At 42.8% G+C, this 26,854-nt stretch overlaps 1 protein-coding gene across 2 annotated transcripts in view; it reads right to left on the bottom strand.

Moving 5' to 3' along the window:
* The window catches only part of LOC106589364 (glutamate receptor ionotropic, delta-1), a 453,450-nt gene that overhangs the window by 14,522 nt on the left and 412,074 nt on the right, over positions 1 to 26,854 (bottom strand). For both annotated transcript variants that reach the window (XM_014179241.2, XM_014179240.2), the window contains exons 13-14: positions 12,213 to 12,408; positions 5,514 to 5,680 (exon numbers count right to left, since the gene is read on the bottom strand). In XM_014179241.2, the coding sequence (XP_014034716.1) occupies positions 5,514 to 5,680; positions 12,213 to 12,408 (363 nt within the window). The remainder of the gene's footprint in view (positions 1 to 5,513; positions 5,681 to 12,212; positions 12,409 to 26,854) is intronic.

The raw sequence follows: 26,854 nt of genomic DNA, 5'->3' as shown, positions 1-26,854 counted from the left end.
TGGTGCCATTCAGTTCCCGCCAATATCCAGCAACTGCGCACAGCCATAAATTTTAAAAAAACTAGAAAATGGTGCCGTCTGGTTTGCTTAATATACGGAATTTGAAATTATTAATAACTTTACTTTTAAGTATATTTAAAACAAAATACATTGACTTTTACTCAAGTAATATTTTACTGGGTAACTTTCACTTGAGTCATTTTCTATTAAGGTATGTTGACTTTTACTCAAGTATGACAATTGGGTACTTTTTCCACTACAATTCCCAGTCATGTCAAATCCATAGATTAGGGCCTATTGAATTTATTTCAATTGACTGATTTCCTTATATGAACAGTAACTCAGTAAAATCTTTGAAACTGTTGCATGTTGCGTTTATGTTTTGGTTCAGTGTGCATGTGTATATATAAAACATATAGACAAGGGCATTACAATCATGCATTAAGCCTCTGTGAATGAGTCTTTAAACTACGGTAACTCCTGACCTTTATAAAGAGCATTTTCACTTAGTGTTTTTATAAAGTCACTCGGTAGTAAAAACATATGTTAGTGGGCCTTGTATTTCCAAGATGGCGTAGCAGTCAGACATCTTTGTCCTGTCGTGTCCCTTGTATATATCTTTTTATATCTTTTTCTTCGCATATCTTTTAAAAATATTTTCCTAAACCTCAACTTCTAAATACTCTCCTGCAACCCGCCTCACCCAATGTGGCGTGGATGAAAAAAAAAATATCAAAAGTATTTCTATTTACTTCTGATCTGGAATCCCTCAACTGAAGCAAGCCAGCTAAATTAACTACCTACCAGCTATCAGTCAGCAACCCACTGTCCTATTTCACTGTAGAGCCTCTAGCCCAGCTCAATATGCCTTAACCAACCATGTTGTTCCACCTCCTACATATGCGATGACATCACCTGGTTTAAACGTCTCTAGGGACAATATCTCTCTCATCATTACTCAATGCCTAGGTTTACCTCCAATGTACTCACATCCTACCTTACCTTTGTCTGTACACTATGTCTTGAATCTATGCTATCGTTCCCAGAAACCTGCTCCTTTTACTCTCTGTTCCGAACGTGCTAGACGGCCAGTTCGTATAGCCTTTAGCCGTACCCTTATCCTACTTCTCCTCTGTTACTCTGGTGATGTAGAGGTTAATCCAGGTCCTGCAGTGCCTAGCTCCACTCCCACTCCCCAGGTGCTCTCATTTGTTGACTTCTTTAACCCTAAAAGCCTTGGTTTCATGCATGTTAACATTAGAAGCCAACTCCCTAAGTTTGTTTCATTCACTGCTTTAGCACACTCTTCCAACCCGGATGTCTTAGCCGTGTCTGAATCCTGGCTTAGGAAAACCATCAAAAACCTGAAATCTCCATCCCTAACTATAACATTTTCCGCCAAGATAGAACTGCCAAAGGGGGAGGTGTTGCAATCTACTGCAAAGATAGCCTGCAGAGTTCTGTCTTACTATCCAGGTCTGTACCCAAGCAATTCGAGCTTCTACTTCTAAAAATTCACCTTTCCAGAAACAAGTCTCTCACTATTGCCGCTTGCTATAGACCACCCTCTGCCCCCAGCTGTGCCCTGGACACCATATGTGAATAGATTGCCCCCCATCTATCTTCTGAGCTCGTGCTACTAGGTGACCTAAACTGGGACATGCTTAACACCCCGGCCATCCTACAATCTAAGCTTGATGCCCTCAATCTCACACAAATTAACAATGAACCTACCAGGTACAACCCCAAATCCGTAAACACGGGCACCCTCATAGATATCATCCTAACTAACTCGCCCTCCAAATACACCTCTGCTGTTTTCAATCAAGATCTCAGCAATCACTGCCTCATTGCCTGCATCCGTAATGGGTCTGCGACCAAACAACCACCCCTCATCACTGTCAAACGCTCCCTAAAACACTTCTGCGAGCAGGCCTTTCTAATCGACCTGGCCGGGGTATCCTGGAATGACATTGACCTCATCCCGTCAGTAGACAATGCCTGGTTATTCTTTAAAAGCGCCTTCCTCACCATATTTAATAAGCATGCCCCATTCAAAAAATGTAGAACTAGGAATAGATATAGGCCTTGGTTCACTCCAGACCTGTCTGCCCTTGACCAGCACAAAAACAGCCTGTGGCATTCTGCATTAGCATCGAATAGCCCCTGTGATATGCCACTTTTCAGGGAAGTTAGGAACAAATATACACAGGCAGTTAGGAAAGCTAAGGCTAGCTTTTTCAAACAGAATTTTTTATCCTGTAGTACAAACTCAAAAAGGTTCTGGGACACTGTAAAGTCCATGGAGAATAAGAGCACCTCCTCCCAGCTGCCCACTGCTCTGAGGCTAGGAAACACTGTTACCACCGATAAATCCACTATAATTGAGAATTTCAATAAGCATTTCTCTACAGCTGGCCATGCTTTCCACCTGGCTACCCCTACCCCCGTCAACTGCCCGGCACCCTCCACAGCAACCCGCCAAAGCCCCCATCTTTTCTCCTTCACCCAAATCCAGATAGCTGATGTTCTGAAAGAGCTGCAAAATCTGGACCCCTCCAAATCAGCCGGGCTAGATAATCTGGACCCTCACTTTCTAAAATGATCTGCTGAAATTGTTGTAACCCCTATTACTAGCCTGTTCAACCTCTCTTTTGTATCATCTGAGATTCCCAAAGATTGGAAAGCTGCCGCGGTCATCCCCCTCTTCAAAGGGGGTGACACTCTAGACCCAAACTGCTACAGACCTATATCTATCCTACCCTGTCTTTCTAAGGTTTTCGAAAGTCAAGTTAACAAACAGATTACCGACTATTTCGAATCCCACCGTACCTTCTCCGCTATGCAATCTGGTTTCAGAGCTGGTCATGGGTGCACTTCAGCCACGCTCAAGGTCCTAAACGACATCATAACCGCCATCAATAAGAGACATTACTGTGCAGCCGTATTCATCGACCTGGCCAAGGCTTTCGACTCTGTCAATCACCACATTCTTATTGGCAGACTCGACAGCCTTGGTTTCTCAAATGATTGACTTGCCTGGTTTACCAACTACTTCTCTGATAGAGTTCAGTTTGTCAAATCGGAGGGCCTGTTGTCCGGACCTCTGGCAGTCTCTATGGGGGTGCCACAGGGTACAATTCTCGGGCCGACTCTCTTCTCTGTATACATCAATGATGTCGCTCTTGCTGCTGGTGATTCTCTGATCCACCTCTACACAGACGACACTATTCTGTATACTTCTGGCCCCTCTTTGGACACTGTGTTAACTAACCTCCAGACGAGCTTCAATGCCATACAACTCTCCTTCCGTGGCCTCCAACTGCTCTTAAATGCAAGTAAAACTAAATGCATGCTCTTCAATCGATCACTGCCCGCACCTGCCCGCCCATCCAGCATCACTACTCTGGATGGCTCTGACTTAGAATACGTGGACAACTACAAATACCTAGGTGTCTGGTTAGACTGTAAACTCTCGTTCCAGACTCACATTAAGCATCTCCAATCCAAAATTAAATCTAGAATCGGCTTCCTATATCGCAACAAAGCATCCTTCCCTCATGCTGCCAAACATACCTTCGTAAAACTGACCATCCTACCGATCCTCGACTTCGGCGATTGCAGCTATAAAATAGCCTCCAACACTCTACTCAACAAATTGGATGCAGTCTATCACAGTGCCATCCGTTTTGTCACCAAAGCCCCATACACTACCCACCACTGCGACCTGTACGCTCTCGTTGGTTGGCCCTCGCTTCATACTCGTCGCCAAACCCACTGGGTACAGGTTATCTACAAGTCTCTGCTAGGTAAAGCCCCGCCTTATCTCAGATCACTGGTCACTATAGCAACACCCACTCGTAGCACGCGCTCCAGCAGGTATATCTCACTGGTCACCCCCAAAGCCAATTCCTCCTTTGGTCGCCTTTCCTTCCAGTTCTCTGCTGCCACTGACTGGAACGAACTGCAAAAATCACTGAAGCTGGAGACTCATATCTCCCTCACTAGCTTTAAGCACCAGGTGTCAGAGCAGCTCACAGATCACTGCACCTGTACATAGCCCATCTGTAAACAGCCCATCTATCTACCTCTTCCCCATGCTGTATTTATTTATTTATCTTGCTCCATTGCATCCCAGTATCTCTACTTGCACATTCTTCTTCTGCACATCTACCATTCCAGTGTTTAATTGCTATATTGTAATTACTTCGCCACCATGGCCTATTTACTGCCTTAACTCCCTTATCTTACCTCATTTGCACTAACTGTATATGCACTTTTTTGTTTTCTTTTTTTCTACTCTATTATTGACTGTATGTTTTGTTTATTCCATGTGTAACTCTGTGTTGTTGTATGTGTCGAATTGCTATGCTTTATCTTGGCCAGGTCGCAGATGCAAATGAGAACTTGTTCTCAACTAGCCTACCTGGTTAAATAAAGGTGAAATAAAAATAAAATGTAAAAAAATTCCCTCGTCAAACTCCTCCTAAAATGGCTGAGTATAACCACCGAATGACCTCTCAGCCAATTACGGTGCTCAATTCCCTCAGGCACCGTCAACCATCAGTGATTATGTTTATGGCTCTTATGAAGCAGAGAAAGTAATTAGGAATCAAAGGATGTGTGCGTTAAACCATATGCACTTAGACTTAGGATATTTCCTCAAGGTGATGGAAGGAAGAGATGGGGGGATGAAAGGAGAGGGAGAAGGGAGGAGAATTACATACTATATAGAACTGTTGAAAAAGTGACGGTATATCTATAATGCATAAATATTGTAATGAAACAAGGGAGTAGCACGGGGTTCCGAGGCGAGACTCGAACTTGCAACCCTTGGGTCGCAAAGCCGGACATGTTACAGCTGCTCCAAGAAAGCTCGCTTTGGGGAGCGTTAATTGTGCTTCTCAACACCAGGGTCATTACAATATACACTGAGTATACAAAACGTTAAGAACACCATCTCTTTCCATGACATAGACTGACCAGGTGAATCTAGGTGAAAGCTATGATCCCTTATTGATGTCACTTGTTAAATCTACTGCAACAGTGTAGATGAAGGGGAGGAGACAGGTTAAAGAAGGATTTTTAAGCATCGAGACAATTGAGACATGGATGATGTATTTGTGGCATTCAGAGGGTGAATAGGCAAGACAAAAAATGTAAGTGCCTTTGAACGGGGTACGGGGTATGGGTTTATGTCAAAAACTCTAACGCTGCTGGGTTTTTCATGCTCAACAGTTTCCCGCTTGTATAAAGAATGGTCACACACAAAGGACATCCAGCCACCTTGACACAACGGTGGGAAGCTTTGGAGTCAACATGGGCCAGCATCCCTGTCGAACGCTTTCGACGCCTTGTAGAGTCCATGCCCTGACGAATTCAGGCTGTTCTGAGGGCTAAATGGAGGGGTTGCTTGAGGGGGGGTGCAACTCAATGTTTTGAATGTTGGTCATGTTTGGTATACTGAGCATAGATGGTGTATGATGAGGAGAGATGTTGGTGGCATTGCTCACTTCTGGGAGAAGAGGTCTCTGTATGGACTCCCATGCTGCATGGCGATGCCGTAGCCTTTGCTGCTCATGCTGTTTCCTGTGACAGTGATGGTGCAGTCATCGTCCGTCAGTGCGGCGTACTCCACCACAGCCATGTCCCATAGAAAGGCATACGGGCCCTTCTTCGCCTGCAGAGGAATGACAGTCATGACCCTGTTAATGATCCAGACGCTATACATTCTGCCTCTATGCAATCATTGTTTTCCATGATAGAACCTAGAACAATAGAAGGCCTACATGTGGGAATTGCTGTGACTATACTGTAGTATCCCAACTCCAAGAAAGTGTTGTACTCTAATGAACATGTGGAAAACATACATACTTCAATACATTTCCTGCAAAGGTGTCTTTTCTAGTTTGAGTCTCATTGTAGACTGCGCTATTTGCTCATTTCATAGAAAAACCTTTTAGCTTAGAGGGCTCTATTTTCAGCTTTCGCGAGAGGTGCAAGTGTCAAACGTAAGTTAGTTTGCAATTTCATCATGTACAGTAAAAACTGGCGCATTGGCATTTTCCACCCCTTACACCACGTTCAACAATTTACCTGTCTAACATCAGCTCGCTTGCGCTGTGGCAGGGGGGCTGAACTTCCTGATTTAGCCTCGGTTTCAATTCTCCTAATCAGGAAATGCGACTGAGAACGAGATTTGGGTTTTGGAGGTGTGCTTTGTTGTGGGTGTCTCTTGTGTGTGTGATCTAAAGTGGGAAGTATTTGTACTTTCACTCTCCCAAAACACTACACAGTTACTCACCCTTCTAATTAACTTGAAACAGTGTAACCAGGTCTTCTGTTTGGAAGTATTTTATTTTTTATTTAACCAAGCAAGTCATTTAAAAACAAATTCTTATTTACAATGACGGCCTAGGAACAATGGGTTAACTGCCTTGTTCAGCGGCAGAATGTCAGAATTTTACCTTGTCAGCTCAGGGATTTTATCTAGCAACCTTTCGGTTACTGGCCCAATGCTCTAACCACTAAGCTACCTGCCGCCCCAAGTAGCCTAGACTAGCTAGCAAGCTTCTTTCACCAATTAGCTTCAGCCGGCCGATATGCGACCGTGGCAAAGTTGTTTTGACTTTGGATACTCTATGGGGCTAGTTAGGGACCATCAATAAATTACACAATGTGTTGCACACCTTTTAGTTGTCTCATTAAAAGCTTTAAATATTTGTATATGCATTTCTAAAATGTATAGTTGGTTTGAGGTTTTTAATTCATTGAAATACGGAGCTATACATTGAAGAATATTGTCCCGTCTACAGTGTCTAAGGAAAGTATTCAGACCCCTTGACTTTTTACACATTTTGTTAGTCTCATTCTAAAATGTATTCAATAAAAAAAATCCTCAGCAATCTGCACACAATACCCCATGATAACAAAGCCAAAACAGGTTTTTAGAAAATCAAATATCACATTTACATAAGTATTCTGACCCTTTGCTATGAGACTCGAAATGAGTTCAGGTGCATCTTGTTTCCATTGATCATCCTTCAGATGTTTCTACAACTTGATTGGAGTCCACCTGGGGTGGATTCAAATGATTGGACATGATTTGGAAAGGCACACGCCTGTCTATATAAGGTCCCACAGTTGACAGTGCATGTCAGAGCAAAAACCAAGCCATGAGGTCGAAGGAATTGTCCGTAGAGCTCCGAGACAGAATTGTATCGAGGCACAGATCTGGGGAAGGGCACTACAGAGGGTAGTGCGAATGGCCCAGTACATCACTGGGGTCAAGCGTCCTGCCATCCAGGACCTCTATACCAGGCGGTGTCAGAGGAAGGCCCTAAATATTGTCAAAGACTCCAGCCACCCTAGTCACAGACTGTTCGCTCTGCTACTGCATGGCAAGCGGTACTGGAGCACCAACTTTAGGTCCAAGAGGCTTCTAAACAGCTTCTACACCCAAGCCATAAGACTCCTGAACACCTAATCAAATGGCTACCCAGACTATTTGCATTGCCCCCCATACCGTTACCCCTGCATATAGTCTCGCTATTGTTATTTTACTGCTGCTCTTTAATTACTTGTTGCTTTTGTATTTATTATTCTTGTCCATATTTTTCTTAAACTGCATTGTTGGTTAGGGGCTCGTAAGTAAGCATTTCACTGTAAGGTCTACACCTGTTGTATTCAGCACATGTGACTAATACAATTTGATTTGATTTGAAAACATTTCTGCAGTATTGAAGGTCCCTAAGAACACAGTGAACTCCATTATTCTTAAATGGAATACGTTTGGAACCATCAACACTCTTCCTAGAGTGCCAAGCATCACGTCTGGAGGAAACCTGGCACCATCCCTACGGTGAAGCATGGTGGTGGCAGCATCATGCTGCGGGGGTGTTTTTCAGCGGCAGGGACTGGGAGACTAGTCAGGATCGAGGCAAATGTGTACGGAGAAAAGTACAGAGAGATCCTTGATGGAAACCTGCTTCAGAGTGCAGTACCTCAGACTGGGGGCGAAGGTTCACCTTCAAACAGGACAACGACCCTAAGCACACAGCCAAGACAACGCAGGAGTGGCTTCGGGACAAGTTTCTGAATGTCCTTGAGTGGCCTAGTCAGAGCTTGGACTTGAACCCTATCGAACATCTCTGGACAGACCTGAAAATAGCTGTGTAGCAACGCTCCCCATCCAACCTGACAGAGCTTGAGAGGACCTGTAGAGAAGAATGGGAGAAACTCCCCAAATACAAGTGTGCCAGGATGTAGCAGCATACCCAAGAAGACTCAAGGCTGTAATTGCTGCCATTGGGGGCTTCAACAAAGTACTGAGTAAAAGGTATGAATACTTATGTAAATGTGATATTTATGTTATTTTTATTTTTTATAAATGAGAAAACATTTCTAAAAACCTGTTTTTGCTTTGTCATTATGGGGTATTGTGTGTAGATTGATGAGGGGAAAAAACAATTTAATACATTTTTGAATAAGGCTGTCATCTAACAAAATGTGGAAAAAGTCGAGGCGTCTGAATACTTTGCAAAGGTAATTTACTGATGGTCCTTAATTAGCCCCATAGGAATATCGAATGTCAAACCAAATTGACCATGGACATTACGATCGTGTCTCGTGCAGCTGCGCTCCGAATTGATGATTACTTGGGTGCAGCCAGTCACGGGCATGTGGGCAGGTTTGAAATAAACACAACCCAAGAAAAATTGCTACAGTACATTCTGTGATATATATTTTTTTCCGGTCAGCTTTAAATGAATGTTCAGCTTATAAAGGCTTCATAAAGCCTTCATAATGCCTTCATAAGCACTACATAAATGTGTTACAAATCATCTAACCACATGTCATGCTCTATAAAGGGTTCATAAATGTGGAATGACTGTGACATAACCATCAATTTCAAATGTGACATAAGCACCGCTTAATAAAGGCTTTATAAATCATATTAAGTTGAGGCTTCACAAAGCATTTATGACCTTGTCATGCATCTTGGTAGAGCATTGCAACACCAGAATAGTGGGTTAGATTACCAGGACCACCCATATGTAAAAATGTATGCATGCATGACTAAGTCGCTTTGGATAAATGGACCTGACTGGACCTGATCTCAATTTTCCCAAACGTGTTGGTAGGGTGCTTTAAAATCAGTATGTAATTTTTGCCTAATACAGGTTTTTCCCCATATTGCGTTTTCTCGGTTTTGTTTTTCCAGGTTTTGGATTTCCCCCATTTTGTTCTCGTTTTACCCCAGTTTTTAATAGAAAAACCAATTTGGATTTTCTGTGTTCACAAGAATGCTTATACCACGTCTGGGAATTTATTTTTGTGTCGTTACCTTTAATTCAGTGTGTATGCAAATCAAATGCCCACTTGTGGTGCCACTGGACAGCGAAAAACAAGCAAGTTAAACTTTATTTATTGTAATTTAAATTGTTCTGTAGTAGTTATATAAGTGTTGAGTTAGATTACATAGCTACCTCAATCGTTATTTAAAATTATTTTTGTGACTTCACAACAATTGCTAACAGATCTGCTAACTTTATTTGTTGTTACTTTTAAGGTTGGAGCCAACATGCAGTACCTCCAGCAGTCAGATGAGGCAATAACCATTTGTCCTCCAGCTCAGGGGACAAGCTACACTATTCACAGCCCTGTGTAATGTTCAATGTAACTGCATTGCTAGACTTATTGCAACATAATGTATTTGTATTGTTTTAAACATGTATAAATAAAAGAAAATGCATGGTTTAAACTAATATTTATATATTTGAGCTGTTAGTGATACTTCCTTTGGAGTTAACACATTTGTGTTTACATCATTAAGCCTTTATGAATGTGTTATGAATGACCAAAGGTGTCTGACTTTATAGTAAGTACAGTGTCATATAATAAGATACTTATGTATGTGTTATGAATGACTAAAGGTGTCTGACTTTATACTAAGTACAGTGTCATGCGATATAGTCTTTATGGATGTGTTATGACCGGTGGTGTCTCATTTCAAAGTATTACAGGACACAATATAAAGTGTAAATAAATATGTTATACTTGTTCTGCTGATTTATGAAGGTTCTCATGATACACAGGTTACTACTGTAGGGTGTGAGAGGTATCTAGATGGATTGATGGAACTGCAAAGCTTGCGTTTGCATGTGTGTGTCAGAGCCGAGATGATATGGAGTAGTCCTACAGCCCCGGAGACTACCGCACAAGGTACTCCTCTTCAGTTCCCATGCTGGACACCAGGGCTTGATTACAACCTATTACAATGATGCCAACATTTTGTGACTGATCTTTCAGCGGGAGAGAGGGTGAATGTGTTAGACCTGACTGGGCCCAGCAACCCACGGTATGGCTTGTTATATTGTTGTCAAAGATCTGACTTGGTCCAGTCCCTCACGGTATGGCTTGTTATATTATTGTCAAAGACCTGACTTGGTCCAGCCCCCCACAGTATGGCTTGTTATATTGTTGTGTCAAAGACCTGACTGGGTCCAGCACCCCACGGTATGGCTTGTATAATACATGTTTCTGACTCATATCAATGCCACATAGGCTGTTTTCAAAAGAATACGTTTCTTATTACATTCAGTTGCTCTTTAAGACTGACCAAAAGCTGGTCTTAGTGGTAACACAAATGGTCATGGCATGGATTTTGCCAGAGGAGGCCTTATATACATCACCCATGTGTTCTTAAAATATCACGAGCAGCAAAACAGTCATACAGTCTTTATATTGAGCATCATTTTTTGTCCAGCTTCTGTGAAAAGTTTATACTCATTATGTGGGATGCCCACTGCATGAAAGGGATCAGTGACTTTAGGACATTTCCCCATTGTCTTTATATTGAATATTTTTCCAGCTCCTGTGAAAAGTTTGGATGTGTGTCAAATCCTCCATAGTCTACATTGTCTTAGACCTAATATTATATGCCCACGGGGAGCAATTATGGTGCCTCTAACTGAATTTAGACATAGCCTATTTAATTAAAACAAGTTGATGTTCCCTTTTATTATAATTGAATTATTCAATGTCTTTTTTAGGTCTTATCAATACTGAATTTAATCTTGCTTATTGACAACCTTTGGCATGTCCATGGCTCAGACATAATGCAGTTTACAGTAGGCCTATATCAGTGCAAATGAAACGTTTAACAATATATTTCTATAATGATGCCATGCAATTACTTAGAACAATGTGGACTGCAAACATATTCAACATGATAGCAAATAGGGGATAGGTCGACATTTTGTTATTTTGTTTCTGTAGGCTATTTAACAAACTAGGCTATAACGGACTAATATTCAAAGTTGATGACAATGCAATACATACAAGACTGTAAATAACAACCAAATGGAACCATGGAGCACGTTCTGATTGGCCAGTGAAGGGTCAAAGCCTTGACACCTACACCTTGACACCTACAACTTGTTTATTCATCAAAACTAGCCCTTTCGCACCACAGCCAGCTACTGCGCCCATACTTCTGGTTGTGAAAATAGCAAAAATATTTCGGACAAACCGCAAACCTATAGCGCTACCACCAGCGCTAAGATTTACCATTGCGCTAAGTTTGTCAAAATAGAGCCCAGAGACAGAAGGTGCCTGATGTGTGTTTTGATGTTGTATCCAAGTAACTTCTACCTCTTACAGTTAACTAACACAAATACATCTTCCATCCTGCTAAAAGGCTCATTTAGCTGAGTTTGAGACAAAAAGCCTTTGTTTTGTAGTATAAAGACTAAATGTGACAGAAAGCTAATTAAAATGTGTACACAGTACAAATGTGAAGATCTATGATATGAAATATTACTTCTCAGCATATTGGCAGTCAAAGTATTGTTCTTTCTTGGCCATTTATTACGGGCAGTATATGAGATTAACCAATATAATTGTGACAATGTCACAAAACAGCACTTGCAGTTTATTCAGACAGATAGTCAAAGATAATGTTGAATTTGCCTGTCTAATTGGTTTGAAATACTGTGGAACTACAGGCACAGTTTAAGGGAGAACAGTATGACTTCATACTGTGAAACGACAATGGAAAGACAGTTTTTTTTTTGCCAAATCTGAACCGTTTTTTTTTTCCTTTTTGAAATACACAGTAGCTAAGCAATTACTACTTAAAAGAGTTGCCAGCCTGTACTTAGGCATCCTCTCTTTATTGGCATGTACCTGTTTTGTCTTCGTCAACCTACCTTGCGGATGCCTTCTGAGGGACTGGACACAGAGTAGTCATGGCCGTTGTTCTTGCTGATGGTCCGCCACAGCTCTGCGTATGTGCTGTCCTGCTCCAGCGGGTTGGTGCCCTTGTTCTTGAAGTATTCATAGACGGCTGAGTCTCTCACAGTGCCGTAGGACACATCCATCTGCCTGGACAGGTCCTGGAATGTTCTGTAGAGACAGAGGGAAGAACACAGAGAAATACATCAAGTCAAGTGTATTACAAGAACAGATACTGTATGTACAGTAAAGTACACTGTAAAATATACTTTGGGGCCTCACGAGTGGCGCAGCTGTCTAAGGCACTGAATCTCGGTGCTTGAGGCGTCACTACAGACCCGAGTTTGATCCCGGGCTGTGACGCAGCCACCTGCAACCGGGAGACCCATGAGGTGGCGCACAATTGGCCCAGCATTGTCCGGGTTAGGAGAGGGTTTGGGCGGGCCCGGGATGTCATTGCCCCATCGCGCTCTAGCGACTCCTTTGGTGGGCCGGGCGCATGCACGCTGACACGACCGGCAGATGTACGTTGTTTCCTCCGACACATTTGTGCGGCTGGCTTCCAGATTAAGCGAGCAGTGTGTCAAGAAGCAGCGCAGCTTGGCAGGGCCGTGTTTCGGAGGACATTTGCCTCTCCCGAGTCCATACGAGAGTTGCAGCGATGGGAAAAGACTAACTACCAATTGCATATCATGAAATTGGGAGTACCTCCAAGTACTTTTTACATGGGTGTTCAACTTATAAAGATGAGTCACTACTCAAAATGTTACTAATATAATTGCAGATTCTGTCAACTGAACTTGATTCCCTGAATTGACCTACACTACATGACCAAAAGTATGTGCTCATTGAACATCTCATTCCAGAACCATGGGCATTAATATGGAGTTGATCCCCCCTTTGCTGCTATAACAGCCTCCACTCTTCTGGGAAGGCTTTCCACTAGATGTTGGAACATTGCTGCAGGGACTTGCTTCCATTCAGCTACAAGAGCATTAGTGAGGTCAGCACTTAGGCCTGGCAATTAGGCCTGGCTCGCAGTCGCCGCTACAATTCATTCCAAAGGTTTTCGATGGGGTTGAGGTCAGAGTTCATGCAAGCCAGTCAAGTTCTTCCACACCAATCTCGACAAACCATTTCTGTATAGACTTCGCTTTGTTCACAGCGGCATTGTCAGGCTAAAAAACAAAAGGGCCTTCCCCCAAACTGTTGCCATTAAGTTGGAGGCACAGAATCGCCTAGAATGCCATTGTATGCTGTAGCGTAAAGATTTCCCTTCACTGGAACTAAGAGGCCTAGCCCAAACCATTAAAAACAGCCCCAGACCATTATTCCTCCTCCACCAAACTTTACAGTTGGCAATAGGTATTGGGGCAGGTAGCTTTCTCCTGGAATCCACCAAACCAGGATTAGTGTGTCGGATTGCCAGATGATGAATCATGATTCATGCTCCAGAGTCCAATGGCGGCTAGCTTTACACCACTCCAGCCGATGATTGGCATTGCGCATGGTGAATTTAGGCTTGTGTTCAGCTGCTCGGCCATGGAAACCCATTTCATGAAGCTCCCGACAAACAGTTCTTGTGAGGATGTTGCTTCCAGAGGCAGTTTGGAACTCGGTCGTGAGTGTTGCAACCGAGGACAGACGTTTTTACATGCTACTCGCTTCAGCACTCGGCGGTCCCGTTCTGTGAGCTTTTGTGGCAGTTTAGTCTCCTCAACTGGCTCAATAGTCGCATTATTCAATAATAGATCTAAACAAGGTTTAGTGTTGAGTGAGTGCTTTGTCCCAAAGATTATGGTTTTAGTTTGAGATATTTAGCACCAGCCTATTGCTAGTTACCCATTCTAAAACTGACTGGTGCTACATGTTAAGTGTCTCAGTTATTTAATTTACTGTTGCAGCCAATGTGTATACTGTTGCGTTGTCAGCGTACATAGACACACAGGTTATTTATAAAAACAGAAAACAATAATGTCCATAGCCGGCTGCCCTGCAGTACACCACACTCAACTGAATTTGAATGAGAGAGTCCATTAACGAAATCCCTAGACAGATAACTCTCAATCCATAATAAGGCAGAGGATGCAAATCCATAACACCTACGTTTTTTCAGCAACAGGTTATGATCAATGACATCAAAAGCTGCACTGAAGTCTAACAAAACAGCTTCCACAATCTTCTTACTATAAATGTCTTTCAGCCAATCATCAGTCATTTGTGTCAGTGCTGAGCATGTTGAGTGCCCTTCCCTATAAGCATGCTGTTGTTCATTTGTTTTCTGTAAAATAACTTTGTATTTCAAGCACTTGTAACAGGCTGATTGGTCAGCTGTTTGAACCATTAAAAGGTGCTCTGCTATTCTTGGGTAGCGGAATGATGGCACCACGTTGAAAGTCACTGAGCTCTTCAGTAAGGTCATTCTACTGCTAAAGTTTGTCTATGGAGATTGCATGGCTGTGTGCTCGATTTTATACACCTGTCAGCAATGGATGTTAATTTGGGATGGCAGGTAGCCTAGTGGTTAGAGCGTTGGACTAATAACCGAAAAGTTGCAAGATTAAATCCCCAAGCTGCCAAGGTAAAAATATGTCATTCTGCCCCTGAACAAGGCAGTTAACCCACTGTTCCTAGGCCATCATTGAAAATAAGAATTTGTTCTTAACTGACTTGCCTAGTTAAATAAATAAAGGTAAAAAATTGGCTGAAATAGCCAAATTCACTAATTTGAAGGGGTATCCACATACCTTTGTATATATAGTATTTCAAAGCAACACATTAACTTGTTATCTTTTCAAGTTGAAAAATATTTTAAAAATTAACAGAGCAAATTGAGGATAGGCCTATATACATGCAGATGTCAGATGTATGCTCTCAGTGTGAGACAGCTCCAGGTGGGCAAGCTGTTGCATAGCAGCGCTCTGTTTAGACACTCGCTGGTCTGTGTCATAACAACAGTCCAGGGGAAATGAAGGTCAAAATTTCTTATGGACATCACAAGACAGGGAATAATGATGCTGATGAGTTGTTTGTAAGCTTATTAGTCTGTAAACACCAGATGAGGCACAGCAAATCATTTAAGAGAAGTGGTAAAGGGACATTGTTTTAACGTTAAAGGTGGGAAAGCCTGACTTTTAATAAAAACGGACTCTTAAACAAATGAATCACTTTTGTGCTGGATCAGATCAGGGTATCACAAAAAAGCCAATAACATCATTTACACACACCTCATTTGTCTCAAAGAGAGTGAGATAAGCAGCTATCATGTAATAAACACTGAGCAACACAAACCTCTATCCTTACAGAACAATCGAGTGTCTAAAACATGTCATCTTACTCTATCCTGTAGAGAAATCTACCCACAACTTTCTAATAGTTAGTTGCCTTTCTATAAGGTGACAGGCAACGTCCACACCTACTTTATCATCAGTTTTATAAAAGAGTGCTAGCAATTCTAATTGAACTTGATAGCTAGGAGTATTCACTGTGATGCAGTGAAAGATTTCTGATTCGAGTGTGCAATTAAATTAAGCTCTTCATTATGAGCGAAACACATTGCTACTTGGTTACCAATGTGTGGAAGAGTAATTCAAATATGCCGTGCATACCATACACTCTGTGTATACGATTCACCCTTCACTTTTTCCACATTTTGTTAAGTTACAGGCTTATTCAAAAATGATTAAAAACAGGTTTAAAGAAATTTTTGCAAATGTACTAAAATTCAGACCCTTTGCTACGAGATTTGAAATTGAGCTCAGGTGCATCCTGTTTCCATTGATCATCCTTGAGATGTTTCTACAACTTCATTGGAGTCCACCTGTGGTAAATTCAATTGATTGGACATGATTTGGAAAGGCACACGCCTGTCTATATAAGGTCCCACAGTTGGCAGTACATGTCAGAGCAAAAACCAAGCCATGAGGTCGAAGGAATTGTCCATAGAGCACTGAGACAGGATTGTGTCAAGGCACAGATCTGGGGAAGGGTAACACATTTCTGCAGCATTGAAGGTCCCCAAGAATACAGTGCCATCCATCATTCTTAAATGGAAGAAGTTTGGAACCACCAAGACTCTTCCTAGAGGTGGCCGCCCAGCCAAACTGAGCAATTGGGGGAGAAGGGCCTTGGTCAGGGAGACTGAATCCTCGTCAGGCAAGGTGGGCCATGTTTTTCACCCGTTTTGTGTTTACCCTCACTTACAGACCAGGTTCCCAGAACGTCAAGGCAGACGCACTGTCCCGGCTGTATGACACAGAGGAGCGGTCCATGGATCCCACTCCCATCATCCCAGCCTCTTGTTTGGTGGCACAGGTAGTATTGGAGCTGGACGTGGACATTGAGCGGGCGTCACGTGCAGAGCCCGTTCCCCCACAGTGTCCGCTGTCCGCGACCGATTGATCTACTGGGCTCACATGTTACCCTCCTCTGGTCATCCTGGAATTGGTCAGACGATGTGCTGTCTTAGTGGGAGGTACTGGTGGCCCACCTTAGCTAAGGACGTGAGGGTTTATGTTTCCTCCTGCTCAGTGTGCGCCCAGTGCAAGGCTCCTAGACACCTACCTAGAGTTAAGTTACAACCCTTACCCGTTCCACAACGGCCGTGGTCGCACTTGTCCGTGGATTTCATAACCGATCTTCCACCTTCACAAGGTAACACCACGATCCTGGTCGTTGTGGATCACTTTTCTAAGTCCTGTCGTCTCCTCCCTTTGCCCGGTCTCCCTACGGCCCTACAGACGGCGGAGGCTCTGTTTACCCACGTCCTTTGGCACTATGGGGTGCCTGAGAATATAGTGTCTGATCAAGGGCCCCAGTTCACGTCAAGGGTCTGGAAAGCATTCATGGAATGTCTGGGGGTCTCGGTTAGCCTTACCTCAGGTTTTCACCCCGAAAGTAACGGGCAGGTGGAGAGAGTTAATCAGGATGTGGGAAGGTTTCTGAGGTCTTATTGCCAGGACCGGCCGGGGAGTGGGCGGCGTTTGTGCCCTGGGCAGAGATGGCTCAGAACTCGCTCCGCCACTCCTCCACTAACCTCACTCCATTTCAGTGTGTGTTGGGGTATCAGCCGGTTCTGGCCCCTTGGCATCAGAGTCAGACCGAGGCTCCTGCGATGGACCACTGATTCCGGCGCGCGGAGGAGACCTGGGACGCAGCTCACGTCCGCCTTCAGCGCGCCGTACGACGTCAAAAAGCTGCCGCAGACCGTCACCACAGTGAAGCCCCGGTGTTCGCACCGGGGGACAGGGTCTGGCTCTCGACCCGAAACCTGCCCCTCCGCCTGCCCTGCCGGAAGCTGAGTCCGCGGTTTGTGGGGCCGTTTAAAGTCCCGAGGAGATTGAACGAGGTATGTTATAGGTTAAAGCTTCCCCCCAATTACCGCATTAACCCCTCGTTCCATGTGTCTCTCCTCAGGCCGGTGGTGGCTGGCCCACTCCAGGAGGCCGAGGTGCGGGAGGTTCCTCCGCCCCCTCTGGACATTGAGGGGGCCCCGGTGTACTCCGTTCGATCCATCCTGGATTCGAGACATTGGGCGAGGGGTCTTCAGTACCTCGTGGACTGGGAGGGGTACGGTCCGGAGGAGAGATCCTGGGTTCCAGTGGAGGACGTGTTAGATCCTTCCATGCTGAGCGAGTTCCATCGTCTCCATCCGGATCGCCCTGCGCCTCGTCCTCCGGGCCGTCCCCGAGGCTGGTGTCGACGCACTGCTGGAGCCGCGCGTCGGGGGGGTACTGTCACGACTTCTGCCGAAGTCGATGCCGCTCCTTTTTCGGGTGGTGCTCGGCAATCGACGTCACCAGTCTTCTAGCCACCATTGATCAGTTTTTCATTTTCCATTGGATTTGTCTGGTCTCCTTACACACCTGTTTCTTTTCCCAATAATTACATGATGTGTATTTAACCCTCTGTTTCCCCTCATATGCTTGTCGGTGATTGTTTGTTATGTTATGTACGTGTTGTTTAGTATCGGTGTGCGACGGGTTATTGTTTACCCAATTATTTTCTACGTTGGTTTTGGAGTTCGTTTTTTTAATAAATACTCAATTTTTTAACCACTGGTTTCTCCTGCGCCTGACTTCCCTGCCACCTACATACACGGATTATGACACCGGACTTGAACCCTATCGAACATCTCTGGAGAGACCTGAAAATAGCTGTGCAGCAACACTCCCCATCCAACCTGACAGAGCTTGAGAGGATCTGTAGAGAAGAATGGGAGAAACTCCCCAAATACAGGTGTGCCAAGCTTGTAGCGTCATACCCAAGAAGACTCGATGCTGTAATCGCTGCCAAAGGTGCTTCAATAAATTACTTGAGTAAAGGGTTTGAATACTTATGTAAATGTAATATTTCAGTTTTTATTTTTAATACATTTGCAAAAATTTCAAAAAACCTAGATTTCACTTTGTAAATATGGGGTATTGTGTGTAGATTGATTGAACGATTTTATCCATTTTAAAATAAGGCTGTCACGTAACAAAGTGAAGGGGTCTGAAAACTTTCCGAAGGCACTGTATCAGCATTGCTGCTAGGCTACCTCTGGGTCAGTCACCAAATCACACAGCAGTGTATCTATGCCAAGTTACCAGTGAGCATTGCATTGAGCCAGCAGCATACCACCCTGCATCCCACTGCTGGCATGCTTCTGAAGCTAAGCAGAGTTGGTCCTGGTCGGTCCCTAGATGGGAGACCAGATGTTGCAGGAAGTTGTGTTGGAGGGCCAGTAGGAGGCACTTTTTCCTCTGGTCTAAAAACGAATATCCCAATGCCCCAGGGCAGTGATGGGGACATTGCCCTGTGTAGGGTGCTGTCTTTTGAATGGGATGTTAAACGCGTGTCCTGACTCTCTGTGGTCACTAAAGATCCCATGGCACTTATTCTAAGAGTGTTAACCCTGGTGTCCTGGCTAAATTCCTAATCTGGCCTTCATACCATCACAGTCACCTAATCATCCCCAATTTACAATTGTCTCAATAATCTCCCCTGTAACTATTCCCCAGGTTCTTGCTGTAAATTAGAATGTGTTCTTAGTCAACTTACCTGGTGAAATAAGGGTTAAATAAAATAAATTGCACACAATCATTAGTTTACAGTTTAGCAAACTGCTGTCAGTCTGAAAAATGCATATCTCAAACTAAAATGCTATTAAAGGGCATGCCTGCCACAATCTTCACCGGTCGCTATACTCTGGTTTAAAAGAAGAATTCATGCCCATTTGTAATGCAACGGTTGTGTATTTCACAGCTAATAAATATTTGTTTAAAGGCACATGGATGGTTTGCATTTTGGAATGAGCCCTGAGCATATAGTCACTATTGACAGCTTTAATTGAGGTAAATCATAACTTGTGCTGTACCCGACTAAATATAATCTTAGTCGACCGAAAGTCATCTGTATTTTTCTAGCAATCGATTGATTGGTCAATATTTTACAATGTCTATTTTTATATAGATACACCCTATGTGTTTTAATAAAATCAACGATATGCTTGTCTGATGCTGTTTGGTGAAATAAGACACAGATCACTCAAGAGGGAGCCAGAGATCAAGATAACCAGAAGAGAAAAACCTTAACATGATCCAACCATCCTCCTCCCGCTCCTGCTGGCTTTCGCAGATTCTGCCATTACACTCCTGAAGGGGCCAGCAATAGGCTACACAATGAGTTGGCAAACTTTCTCATGTGGAAAGCCAATTCATCTTAACATTTCTACCGATCACAACGCCAGTTATGGTTTTCATATGCACATTTTCGTGAAACAGTTGAATTTAATTTTAACTTTGTGTCTCAATTTAAACTTTGTTTCTCAAAATCATTGTCATGTGGTTAATTAAAACTATCTAAATCGAAATGAAAATACAAACCTAAAAGTTACTTATATTGCCAATGCCGACCATGTAAAAATAGCCAACATAAAGCCAACAAATAAAAACATTGCAGCCTGCATGTAAAAAAATATCCTGATAAAAATAAATATCTTATAAATCACATTGCTACACATGGCCTGTCTGCAATGAACTTGAAACATTGTATCAGCTATTAACTTGGGTCCAGCCTGAAGCTCCCAAGTGTATAAAATATTCTGGGCTCTCAGAGTTTCCAGTGCCAGTGAGCATGGGACAGACACAGCTGTAGGCTATTTTGTGCAAGGGATAAGAGCTCATCAGTTAGACCTATTTTATGACATTTCCACTGGATCAGAGTATGACATTTTTCCCTTTCACGCTGAGTGGTTATCGAAAGGGAGAGAGCTAAAAAGATGTTTCACATACATTGAGGAGCTATTGTCATTCTCAATGGATGTAAAAACGTACTTTGTTTGCTCGCAGTTTGAGGTGAAGAAAACATTGCTGTGGAGAAGCTCCACAACTGATTAGTGGTAGTGCATTAATCCAATCAGAAATATTATCAGATCACCAAATGTGCACATTCATATGCCTACATTTGCGCTCAGGTCAGGTAGCCTATAGGACTACTTCTATGCATAATCAGGTGCATGTCCTTACTCAACATTGACAGTAGCGCTCCAAACAAATGACAATGACTAAATTGACAAAATTCTTAAACGGAACAAAATAAACCAAAACTTGTTTCTCACAAGTGTAGCATAGGTTGTGCACTCTGCAACCAACGTGTCCACTCTGACAATGGGAACGGTAAAAGACTACTTTAATAATATACAGTTGAAGTCGGAAGTTAACATGCACTTAGGTTGGAGTCATTAAAACTTGTTTTTCAACCACTTCACAAATTTCTTGTTAACAAACTTTAGTTTTGGCAAGTCGGTTAGGACATCTACTTTGTGCATGACACAAGTAATTTTTCCAACAATTGTTTACAGACATATTATTTCACTTATAATTCACTGTATCAAAATTCAAGTGGGTCAGAAGTTTACATACACTATGTTGACTGTGTCCTTAAACAGCTTGGAAAATTCCAGAAAATTATGTCATGGCTTTAGGAGCTTCTGATAGGCTAATTGACATCATTTGGGTCATTTGGAGGTGTACCTGTGGATGTACTTCAAGGCCTACCGTCAAACTCAGTGCCTCTTTGCTTGACATCATGGGAAAATATAAAAAAATCAGCCAAGACCTCAGAAAAAAAATGGTAGACTTCCACAAGTCTGGTTCATCCTTGGGAGCAATTTCCAAATGCCTGAAGGTACCACGTTCATCTGTACAAACAATAGGACGCAAGTATAAACACCATGGGACCATGCAGTCGTCATACCGCTCAGGAAGGAGATGCATTATGTCTCCTGGAGATGAGCGTACTTTGGTGCAAAAAGTGCAAATCAATCCCAGAACAACAGCAAAGGACCTTGTGAAGATGCTGGAGGAAACAGGTGCAAAATAATCTATATCCACAGTCAAACGAGTCCAATTTCGACATAACCTGAAAGGCCGCTCAGCAAGGAAGAGGCCACCGCTCCAAAACCGCCATAAAAAGCCAGACTACGGTTTGCAACTGCACATGGGGACAAAGATCGTACTTTTTGGAGAAATGTCCTCTTGGTCTGATGAAACAAAAATAGAACTGTTTGGCCATAATGACCATCGTTATGTTTGGAGGAAAAAGGGGGATGCTTGCAAGCTGAAGAACACCATCCCAACCGTGAAGCACGGGGGTGGCAGCATCATGTTGTGGGGGTGGTTTGCTGCAGGAGGGACTGGTGCACTTCACAAAATAGATGGCATTATGAGGAAGGGAAAATTATGTGGATATATTGCAGCAACATGTCAGGAACTTAAAGCTTGTTCGCAAATGGGTCTTCCAAATGGACAATGTCCCCAAGCATACTTCCAAAGTTGTGGCAAAATGGCTTAAGGACAACAAAGTCAAGGTATTGGAGTGGCCATCACAAAGCCCTGACCTCAATCCTATAGAAAATGTGTGGGCAGAACTTAAAAAGCGTGTGCGAGCAAGGAGGCCTACAAACCTGAGTCAGTTCCACCAGCTCTGTCAGGAGGAATGGGCCAAAATTCACCCAACTTATTGTGGGAAGCTTGTGGAAGGCTACCCGAAACGTTTGACCCAAGTTAAACAATTTAAAGCCAATGCTACCAAATACCAATTGAGTGTATGTAAACTTCTGACCCACTGGGAATGTGATGAAAGAAATAAAAGCTGAAATAAATCATTCTGTCTGCTATTATTCTGACATTACACATTCTTAAAATAAAGTGCTGATCCTAACTGACCTAAGAAAGGGAATTTTTACTAGGATTAAGTGTCAGGAATTGTGAAAACTGAGTTTAATTGTATTTGGCTAAGATGTATGTAAACTTCCGACTTCAACTGTATTGCTGCATTAACAGAAATTACCATAACCGAACAGACATTGTAGATTTTGTATTTTATTATTTAACCTTTATTTAACTAGGCAAGTCAGTTAATAATACATTCTTATTAACATAATGGCCTACTTGTAAATCCCCCCTGCCAAACCCTACTCTAACCTAGATGACGCTGGGACAAATGTGTGCCGCTCTATGGGACTCCCGATTACAGCCGGTTGTGTTACAGCCCGGGATCGAACTAGGGTTGGTAGTGATGCCTCTAGCACTGCAGTGCAGTGCATTAGACCGCTGTGCCCCTTGGGAGGTTAGATAAGAAATTATAGGAATTAATGGTAAGTGTAGGCTACTACTGGTGATATACTATATGTAATGGGACATTGATAGACATTAACAATCAAGGCAAGCAATTCACACAATGAAGTTATGAAACAATGAATGTACACAATTTGGAGAGAGAGCATTGGAGAGTGACATGCATTGCTCATTTTAGCCACACTCCCCTTCTTATTGGATTGTGCCATCCACGCGCCCTCCACAATGGATTAGTCTCAGCCTCCGCAATGGAATAGTTCACTGAGATGGGCGTGAATCAGCCTTGTGCGCCATAAAAAAATTATGTATATTTGCTACTGCTTGACTAAAGAAAATCGTGCACAAGACAGAATTTCGACCAAACAATCAACCAGTTGACTAATCGGGGTCAGCCCTAATTATAACTGATGGACAGGTCAGTTTACGGTCTCATACACTGGTGCGTAGTATGTTAATACTTTCGTATCAACTAACATTTCAAGGGATCAAGTGATGACCGTTAGTTGTGTTGCATTAAGCAACATCTCTTTTTTGGGGTGAGTAGATTCACAATAGGTTGAAATTAAACATGTCTATTGGACTATCCTCATTCAAGCTGATTAAAGCTAATAGCACATGTCAGGTAGTTTGGTGTGTGTGTGGCCAAATAGCTTTATTTTCATGTTATTAAACCAATGCTAATGCCTGGAGTTTGCTAAATGGAACTGGCACTTCGGTTGGAACAGGAGCGAGCAGATGACATGAAAACAGAGCTCTTTGGCCACGCACACCAGTGGTGGGTTTGGCGTAAAAAGAAGGATGGGATGAGCAGAAAAGAACCCCATACCTATTGCAAAATATGGTGGTGGATCTTTGATGTTATGGGGCTATTTTGCTTCCGCTGGTCCTGGGGCACTTGTTAAGGTCAACAGCATCATGAACTTTACCCAGTACAAGGACATTTTAGCTCAAAACCTGGTTGCCTCTGCCAGGAGGCTGAAACTTGCTGTAGCTGCAAGTGTATCTTCCAGCAAGACAATAACCCCAAGCACACATCGAATTCCACAAAGAAATGCGGTGCAACAGCACCCAGGGTTTTGTTAGTATAGAATACATGGGATATATATATATATATATATATATATATATATATATACAGTACCAGTCAAAAGTTTGAACACACCTACTCATTCAAGGGTTTTTCTTTACTTTTAATATTTTCTACATTGTAGCATGTATTCAAATGTGTGCTTCGTCAGAAGTTAATTTGTGGAATTTCTTTCCTTCTTAATGCGTTTGTGACAAGGTAGGGGTGGTATACAGAAGATAGCCCTATTTGGTAAAAGACCAAGTCCGTATTATGGCAAGAACAACTCAAATAAGCAAAGAGAAACCACAGTCCATCATTACTTAAAGACACAAAGGTCAGTCAATTCAGAAAATGTCAAGAACTTTCAACGTTTCTTCAAGTGCAGTCGCAAAAACCATCAAGCGCTATGATGAAACTGGCTCTCATGAACACCGCCACAGGAAAGAAAGATCCAGAGCTACCTCTGCTGCAGAGGATACGTTCATTAGAGTTAACTGCACCTCAGATTGCAGCCCAAATAAATGCTTCACAGAGTTCAAGCAACAGACACATCTCAACATCAACTGTTCAGAGGAGACCGCATGATCAGGCCTGCATGGCCAAATTTCTGCAAAGACACCACTACTAAAGGACACCAATAATAAGAAGAGATTTGCTTGGGCCAAGAAACATTAGCAAAGGACATTAGACCGGTGGAAATCTGTCCTTTGGTCTGATGAGTCCAAATTTGAGATTTTTGGTTCCAACCGTCGTGTCTTTATGAGACACAGATTAGGTGAACAGATGATCTCCGCATGTGTGGTTCCCACCGTGAAGCATGGAGGAAGAGGTGTGATGGCGTGGGGGTGATTTGCTGGTGAGTGTGCCTTGAATGCCTTGAATTATAAAAATTGGCTAACAAGCATTCTGCAGCAATACGCCATCCCATCTGGTTTGCGCTTAGTAGGACTACCATTTGTTTTTCAACAGAACAGTGACCCAACACACCTCCAGGCTGTGTACGGGCTATTTGACCCAAAAGGAGAGTGATGGAGTGCTGCATCAGATGACCTGGCCTCCACAATCCCCCGACCTCAACCCAATTGAGATGGTTTGGGATGAGTTGAACCGCAGAGTGAAGAAAAGGCAGGAAACAAGTGCTCAGCATAAGTGGGAACTCCTTCAAGACTGCTGGAAAAGCATTCCAGGTGAAGCTGGTTGAGAGAATGCCAAGAGTGTGCAAAGCTATCATAAAGGAAAATGGTGGTTACTTTGAAGAATCTAAAATACATAATATATTTTGATTTGTTAAACACTTTTTGGGTTACTACATGATTCCATATGTGTTATTCCATAGTGATGTCTTCACTATTATTCTACAATGTTGAAAATAGTAAAAATAAAGAAAAAGCCTGGAATGAGTAGATGTGTCCAAACTTTTGACTGGTACTGTAGATGTGTGTTGCTTAGTGCTTTTTGAAGAGGCCTTCAACATATGCAAAACTACACTTCAACATTCAGGAATATATTGGTCGTCGGTGTACTTTGAGTAAGCACCAAAACAAGTGAGTAAGGATATCTGCTGTATGTGTCTACTTTAATAAATATACCAATTTATTTTGCAACACAAGAATGTATTGAAGATGAACTGATGGAAAGTCATCTTGTATTAGATTTTCTTGAATATAGGTAAAAGAAGCAGCTAGGGAATTTGGCATGTCACCATAGTGTTCAGACAGTCAGTGATATCTGACGTGACAGGCTTGATGACATACTTTAAAGGAAGATACTAAATTAAACATTTGACGTACAATCAAAAAATCCAGATTTCAGAAATCAAAATCATTCCAGACTGTAACATTCCCATAATAATAACAAATGTCCATATTAAGAACATGATTGATGTCAAACTTGTGTAATGTTGAACGAGTGTCTCTAGATTAAATGCCATTTTCAATCAGGAAAACCACTCACTGTCAGTTTATTAGATACACCACCCCGTTCACGAAAATGGATCGCTCCTACAGACTTTGAGTCATGTGGCCGTTGCTTGCTATATGAAGTAGGCAGACAGGCATTGACGGATTCAATTACTGTTTGATTGAAAGTTAGAATGGGCAAAACTAGTGACCTAAGCCTACTTTGAGCGTGGTATAATCGTCAGTGCCAGGAGCGCTCGATACAGTATCTCAGAAACGTCCGCCCTCCTGTATTTTTCACGTATGACTGTGTCTAGGGTTTACCGAGAAGGATTCGACAAACATAAAACATCCAGTCAGCGGCAGTCCTGGCGAAAACAGCTTGTTGATGAGAGAGGTCGAAGAAGAATGGTAAGAATCCTGTAAACTAACAGGCGGGCCACAAACAGACAAATAACGGCATAGTATAACCGTGGTGTGCAGAACGGCATCTCGGAACGCACAACTCGTTGATCCTTGTCACAGATGGGATATTGCAGCAGAGGACCACACCAGGTTCCACTCCTATCAGCTAAAAACAAGAAGAAGCGGCTTCAGTGGGCACGTAATCACTAACATTGGACAATTGAGGAGTGGAAAAACATTGCCTGATCCTACGAATCCCACTTCCTGTTGCGTCATGCGGATGGCAGAGTCAGTATTTGGCGTAAGCAGCATGAGTCCATGGACCTACATTGCCTGGTGTCAAATGTAAGGGCTGGTGGCGGTAGTGTACTGATGTGGGGAATTTTTTCCTGACACGTTAGGTCACTTGATATCAATTGAGCAACGATTGAACGCCATAGCGTATCTGAACATTGTTGCTGAACTAACCCAATAGAGCATCTTTGGGATGAGATGGAACGGGCTGACCCATTACTAGATGCGTGTACCTAATAAACTGGCCGCTGAGTGTACAGCACATTTGCACTGTACTAGTACATGTACAGGAGTTATTTGTTGTTTGCCAAGCATCTTCCCATGGTAAAAAT

This window comes from Salmo salar, chromosome ssa28 (assembly GCF_905237065.1).
Source record: "Salmo salar chromosome ssa28, Ssal_v3.1, whole genome shotgun sequence".
In the NCBI taxonomy this organism is placed as follows: domain Eukaryota; kingdom Metazoa; phylum Chordata; class Actinopteri; order Salmoniformes; family Salmonidae; genus Salmo; species Salmo salar.
The sequence above is the reverse complement of the archived record's forward strand: the minus strand, read 5'-3'. Positions and strand labels throughout refer to the sequence as shown.